Below are 7,500 nucleotides of genomic sequence, written 5' to 3' on the forward strand. Positions count from 1 at the left end.
AGAAGTGAGGGGAGATTAGGACCCCTACTCCCCCTCCCCCTCTCCCCTCTCCCCTCTCCCCCTCTCCCCCTCTCCCTCAATTAGGATGATGTCTATCTATTGTCTTGACTTCTGAGGGGAGAGGTGGGGAGAGGGGAGGGGAGGGGAGAGGATTTGGAAGAGGGGAGGGCCACAGGAATTGCTTGGGGAGAGGCTGGGAGAGTGAGGGGAGAGGGAGAGGGGAGAGAGGGAGAGGGGAGGGAGAGAGGGAAGGCGGAGGGAAATTACTAGAGAGATTTGTGGTATTTCATCTCTCTCTCTCTCTCTCTCTCTCTCTCTCTCTCTCTCTCTCTCTCTCTCTCTCTCTCTCTCTCTCTCTCTCTCTCTCTCTCTCTCTCCAATAAAAAGTTTACCTATAGTTAGGTTAAGACATGTCCCTAGAGAGAGAGAGAGAGAGAGAGAGAGAGAGAGAGAGAGAGAGAGAGAGAGAGAGAGAGAGAGAGAGCATCTTACATAGACATGGTTCAATTATCAAATCTCTCTCTCTCTCTCTCTCTCTCTCTCTCTCTCTCTCTCTCTCTCTCTCTCTCTCTCTCTTCTTTTCTCCCTTACATTTTTTAATTCTCATATTTTTTCCTCCTCTTCTCTTTCCTCTCATTCCCTTTTTTTCCCTTTTCTCTTTCCCTTTCATTCTCTTTCTCTCTAACCCTTCATTCTTATATACCTTTTTCTTTTCCTGTTTTTCCCCTCCCTTTCCCCTCTTTCCCCCTCTTTTTCCCCTCTTTCCCCCTTTTCCTCTTTGTTTTCCCCTATTTCCCCTCTCTCTCTCTCTTCCCCCTATTCTTGCCTTTTACCTTTCTGTTTCCCCTCTTTTCCCTCTGTTTCCCCTCTTTTCCAAGGTGGGTGACCCTATTTCCCTTATCTAAACGTGACGTACTGACCCATTCCACGTGTCTGAGGGGAGGGGAGAGGGGAAGGGGAGAGGGGAGGGGAGAGGGGAGGGAGGGGAGGAGAAGAATGGGGAGATAGAGGGTAAGTAGAGTTTAGGAAGACGGTGTGAGGGGAGGAGGAGGAGGAGGAGGAGGAGGAGGAGGAGGAGGAGGAGGAAAGTAGAGGGAAAGAGGAGAATAAGATTATTGGAGTATGAGTCTTCTTCCTCCTCTTCCTCCTCCTCCTCCTCCTCCTTCCCTCCTTCTCCTCGTCTTCCTCTTGGGACAGCAGTGTGATCAGTTTGGTTTCCTCCTCCTCCTCCTCCTCCTCCTCCTCCTCCTCCTCCTCCTCTTCCTCCCTTCAACTTGAAATATGATACTAAAACCTCGATTTGATGTTTCTCTCTCTCTCTCTCTCTCTCTCTCTCTCTCTCTCTCTCTCTCTCTCTCTCTCTCTCTCTCTCTCTCTCTAAATGGGCAGAGATTGAGAGAGAGATAGATAGATAGATAGATAGATAGATAGATAGATAGAGAGAGAGAGAGAGAGAGAGAGAGAGAGAGAGAGAGAGAGAGAGAGAGAGAGAGAGAGAGAGAGAGAGAGAGAGAGAGAGAGAGAGAAAGTTAAAAGAATGAGAAGAATATTACAGAGAAGAATAAGAAGAGGGAGAGGAAAAGTGAGGAAGAGGGGAGGAGGAGGAGGAGGAGGAGGAAGAAGGAGGGGAAGAGGAAGAGGGAGGAAGAGTGATAGGTAACATTTTTAAGTCTATAGACACCTCCTCCTCCTCCTCCTCCTCCTCCTCCTCCTCCTCCTCCTCCTCCTCCTCCTGGTTCCAGTGATAGTAGATCCTGCATTCATCACCCTGGCATGTTTGACTCCTCACCCTAAATCACCCTAAATCACACTTATTCACCCTACACCACCTTACACCCACTCTTGTCTCACCCTGTCTTTCTTTATAATATCCTTGTTTCACCCTAATTCATCCCTAAATCACCCTAGATCACCTTAACTCACCCTAATTCATCCAAGGTCACATTTATTCACCCTATATCACCCTGTCTCACTCTTGTCTCACCCTGTCTTACTTTGTATTGTCCTTGTCTCACCCTGTCTCATCCCTTAATCACCCTAGCTCACCCTAACTCATCACAACTCACCCTAGATCACACTTATTCACTCTGTATCACCCTGCCTCACTTTTGCCTCACCTTATCTTATATTACCCTTATTTCACCCTAACTCACCCTTAAATCACTGTAACTCACCCTAACTCACCCTAATTCATCCTGATTCACCCTAAGTCACCCTGTCTCACTTTAGTTTCACCCTGTCTTGCTTTTTATCATCCTTTTTCACCCTGACTCACTCCTAAGTCACCCTAACTCACCTAAATAACCCTAGATCACACTTATTCACCCTACATCACCCTGTCTCACTCTTGTCTCACCCTGTCTTACTTTATGTTGTCCTTGTTTCACCCTGTCTCACCCTTAAATCACCCTAGCTCACCCTAACTCACCCTAGATTACACCTGTTCACCCTTTTTTTCTTTCTTTTTTTCTTTTTCATTTTTTTTCCTCCATTTATTTTCCTTTCCTCTTCTCTGTTTTTATTTTCCTTTTTCTCCACGTCCTTTTTTTATCTATGTATTTATTTTTATCTTAGTTTCTTTCCCTTCCTGATTTTATATTCCTTCATGATCTCCTCCTCTTCCTCCTCCTCCTCCTCCTCCTCCTCCTCCTCTTCCTCCTCCTCCTCCTCCTCCTCCTCCTCCTCCTCCTTAATTCCCTTACGCAAGGAAGAAGTGACTTATAATGAGGTTTTAATCTTCCTCATCCTCCGTGGGAATGAGGAGGAGGAGGAGGAGGAGGAGGAGGAGGAGGAGGAGGAAGAGGAAGAGATATGAAGGAAATTGATAGGGAGAGGAAGAGTCTTAAGAACTTTCTCTCTCTCTCTCTCTCTCTCTCTCTCTCTCTCTCTCTCTCTCTCTCTCTCTCTCTCTCTCTCTCTCTCTCTCTCTCCCTAATTTCACCCTATCTCGCTCTTTTCACCCTTCATCACCTTTCCTTACTCATTTTTTATTATTCATTCGCTCTTTCCCACGTTGTACCACCCTGTTTTCACCTTACAGCACCCTTTTATCACCCTGTTTCACTTTTCACCCTAAATTACCCTTTTCACCCTAGTTTACTCCACATCACCTTGTTTTATCACTGTTTCTGATTTTTCTTCACTTTTTTCTACTCTTTCTTTCACTCTTATTCATCCATTTACCCTCTTTCACCCTAAATCATCCTTTTTCCACCCTAATTCATCCTTTTTCACCCTGTCTCACCCTGTACCACCCTGCCTCGCTATCTTGGTGAATCAGTCTATCAGAATTCATGGGAAAATGCAATCACCTGTTTTGATGTTGTTGTTGTTGTTGTTGTTGTTGTTGTTGTTGTTGTTGTTGTTGTTGTTGTTGCTGTTGTTGTTGTTGTTCTACTTCTTGTTCTTGTTCTACATACTACTACTACTACTACTACCACCAGCACCACCATCACCACCATTATTATTATTATTATTATTATTATTATTATTATTATTATTATTATTATTATTATTATTATTTTCTCGTGCTGCTATTGGTCAAATCTGAGAGCATGCTTCCTCTTGATTGGTTGGCTGTCTGCCCAATCAGCGAGCAGGCCTGGCCCTCCCAGCCGTCATTAGAGAGAGAGAGAGAGAGAGAGAGAGAGAGAGAGAGAGAGAGAGAGAGAGAGAGAGAGAGAGAGAGAGAGAGAGAGAGAGAGTATTTATTCATTCTTTTTGTTTGATTTTCTCTCTCTCTCTCTCTCTCTCTCTCTCTCTCTCTCTCTCTCTCTCTCTCTCTCTCTCTCTCTCTCTCTCTCTCTCTCTCTCTCTCTCTCTCTCTCACCCTCTTTCATCCCCATTCTTAATATATACCTACTACTACTACTACTACTACTACTACTACTACTACTACTACCACATCAACTACCACCACCACCACCACCACCACCACCACCACCATAACGTTGAGTAACAAAAATGATATCAAGACTGACAAACAAATCATACGAGGCGCGTCTTGAAGAATTAAATGTATTCCCGTTAACGCAATGACTAAGAGGCAACTCATTACAGGTGTTCAAGTTCCCCACAGGTACTAATAACATGGAGTGCAGTAAGTATTTCACGACGGACTCTTTAAGTTACTCGCGAGGAAATGGTTGCAAAATTGTTGGGGAATCTTTCAACTCACATGAATCTTCTTTTTTTTTTCTTTTTTTTTTTCATCGTGTCGTCAATCTGTGGCATGAGCTTCCTCCAGACGTGATACACCGCAACACTGTACAGACCTTGAAACGCCACCTAGACTAATGTTTGGCCTCAGATCCGCAGTTGTCAGCATTTCTCACAGATTAACTTCCTTGCCTTCAGAAAATGGGCGCACCTCATTCATCTATTTTCATCCTTTCCTATAAAATTTCCTTCTGTTTTTTTTTTTTTTTTTTTTTTTTTATTCCCCAGCCCCTTAAGTTATTTGTTTCCGACTTGTTGCCTGCACGCTTCATGCTGGAGGGAGTGGTTGGTGGGGAGAGAGCCTTCTGCATTGCTGTCCTTTTCTTCTTTTGTCGCTTTCTTAGTAGTCACAGGTCAGGTCACCTCAAGACTGCCACAAGGTCTGCTGCGGCCCGTGTATCAATGTAACTGTGGTCAATATTTTCAAACGCCTCTGCGGCTCATCTCCACTACTTTTTAAGGGCTGTAGTTAAAATTGCACGTTCATTAGGGTGTTTTTACGGTTCCAGTGAAAGATTAACAAGATTTCTTCAATATTAAGAGAAGAAACAGTCTTGAGAACCCGGTTAATTCTCTCTGTGGCCTTTGAAAACACTCGTGGTGAAGTTACATAGGTCTTTTAGGGTGTGTTTGCGGTTCTAGTGACAGAGTAACAATATTTCTACATTATCAACAGGAGAAACACTCTTGAGAACCCGGCTGATCATCCCTGTGGCCTTGGAAAACAGTTGCGGTGAAGTTAAGGTGTTTTTTACGATTCCAGTGACAGATTAACAACATTTCTACATTATCAACAGGAGAAACACTCTTGAGAACCCGGCTGATCATCTCTGTGGCCTTGGAAAACAGTTGCAGTGAAGTTAAGGTGTTTTTTACGATTCCAGTGACAGATTAACAACATGTCTACATTATCAACAGGAGAAACACTCTTGAGAACCCTGCTGATCATCTCTATGTATGTGAGAGACCGTCTTTGTGAATACGGTCATAGCCATGCAACCTTACCACCCTCTCACTCCCTCTCCCTCCCTCTCCCTCTCTCCCGCAGGTGCCACATCCCAGCCAGACTTCGCGCGCCCCCTGAACAACGTATCTGTGCCTGTAGGGAGAGATGCCACCTTCTCCTGCGTGGTTAGCGACCTGGGCGGCTACAGGGTGAGTCCCCCCACCAACCTCCCCCCCCCCACACGCCCCCAGCACCACCCCTCCTCTCGCGTATACACCCTTTTTAGGATGACATCTCTGTTATTATTACTACTACTACTTCTTCTACTACTACTACTATTACTACTACTACTACTACTACTACTACTACTGCTGCTACTAATACTAATACTACTGCTACTACTACTATTATTTTTCTTGTTTCTATTTTTTATATTACTACTTGTGTTGCTACTACTACTACTATTACTACTACTACTTCTTTTTCTTTTCCTTTTTCTACTGGTACCACCACCACCACCACTACAACTACTCTTTTTTTGTGTGGGAAAGGCACCGACAAAGGGCAACAAAATTTTAATAATAAAAAAAAAATGCCACTGAGGTGCCTGTCCCTGAACGGAGTCGAAAGTGGTCGTCAAAAATTAAAGGATAAGTGTCTTGAAGCCTCCCTCTTGAAGGAAGCAGGGAAGTTTTCTGTTCAGATTATAAGTAAAGGACAGACCGAGGATGTTCAGTGTAGAAGAGGGGGACAGTTGAGTGTCATTGAAGAAGAGGGGATAGTTGTCTGGAAGGTTGTGTCGAGTTGATAGATGGAGGAATTGAGTTTTTGAGGCATTGAACAATACCAAGTTTGCTCTGCCCCAATCACAAATTTTAGAGAGATCAGAAGTCAGGCATTCTGTGGCTTCCCTGCGTGAACTGTTTACTTCCTGAAGGGTTGGACGTCTACGAAAAGACGTGGAAAAGTGCAGGGTGGTATCATCAGCGTAGGAGCGGATAGTACAAGAAGTTTGGCTTAGAAGATCATTAATGAATAATAGGAAGAGAGTGGGTGACAGGACAAAACTCTGAGGAACACCACTGTTAATAGATTTAGGAGAAGAACAGTGACCGTCTACCACAGCAGCAATGGAACAGTCAGAAAGGAAACTTGAGATGAAGTTACAGAGAGAAGGATAGAAGCCGTAGGAGGGTAGTTTGGAAATCAAAGCTTTGTGCCAGACTCTGTCAAAAGCTTTTGATATGTCCAAGGCAACAACAAAAGTTTCACCAAAATCTCTAAAAGAGGATGACCAAGACTCGGTAAGAAAAGCCAGATCACCAGTAGAGCGGCCTTGACGGAACCCATACTAGCGATCAGATAGAAGGTTGTGAAGTGATAGATGTTTAAGGATCTTCCTGTTGAGGATGGATTAAAAAATTAAAGCATTAGGAAATTAGAGCAATAGGACGGTAGTTTGAGGGACTGGAACGATCACTCTTTTTAGGAACAGGCTAAATGTTGGCAAACTTCCAGCTAGAAGGAAAGGTAGATATTGATAGACAGAGTTGGAAGAGTTCGGAGAAAAATAAGAAGGACCCCATCAGGTCCATAAGCCTTCCGAGGGTTTAGGCCGGCGAGGGCATGGAAAACATCACTGCCAGGGATTTTAATGGGTAGCATGAAGTAGTCAGAGGGTGGAGGAGAGGGAGGAACAAGCCCAGAATCATCCAAGGTAGAGTGTTTAGCAAAGGTTTGAGCGAAGAATTCAGCTTTAGAAATACTTAAATGTGATAGCAGTGGTGCCAGCTGGTCGAAATAAAGGAGGGAAAGAAGAAGAAGTAAAGTTATTGGAGATGTTTTTGGCTAGATGCCAGAAGTCACGAGGGGGAGTTAGATCTTAAAAGATTTTGACACTTTCTGTTAATGAAGGAGTTTTTGGCTTGTTGGAGAACAGACTTGGCATGGTTCCGGGCAGAAATATAAAGCGCATGAGATCTGGTGATGGAAGGCTTAAGTACCTTTTGTGGGCCACCTCTCTATCATGTATAGCACGAGAACAGGCTGTGTTAAACCAAGGTTTGGAAGGTTTAGATCGAGAGGAAGAGTGAAGAATGTAAGTACGCCTCCATGCCAGACACTATCACCTCTGTTATGCACTCAGCACACAGCCGGGTCTCTGACACGGAAGCAGTAGTCATTCCAAAGAAAATCAGAATAATACCTCCTCAGGTCCCCAGAATTAGCAGAGGCAAAACGCCAGAGGCACCTCCGCTTTGAAGGATCCTCAGGAGGGATTGGAGCGATAGGACAAGATACAGATATGAGACTGTGATCGGAGGAGCCCAACGGAG

At 44.4% G+C, this 7,500-nt stretch overlaps 1 protein-coding gene across 4 annotated transcripts in view; it reads left to right on the forward strand.

Annotated features, from left to right (window-relative positions):
* The window catches only part of LOC135094988 (lachesin-like), a 72,098-nt gene that overhangs the window by 46,275 nt on the left and 18,323 nt on the right, over positions 1 to 7,500 (forward strand). For all 4 annotated transcript variants that reach the window (XM_063995549.1, XM_063995550.1, XM_063995551.1 and 1 more), the window contains exon 4: positions 5,267 to 5,373. In XM_063995549.1, the coding sequence (XP_063851619.1) occupies positions 5,267 to 5,373 (107 nt within the window). The remainder of the gene's footprint in view (positions 1 to 5,266; positions 5,374 to 7,500) is intronic.

This window comes from Scylla paramamosain, chromosome 47 (assembly GCF_035594125.1).
Source record: "Scylla paramamosain isolate STU-SP2022 chromosome 47, ASM3559412v1, whole genome shotgun sequence".
Taxonomy (NCBI): Eukaryota; Metazoa; Arthropoda; class Malacostraca; order Decapoda; family Portunidae; genus Scylla; species Scylla paramamosain.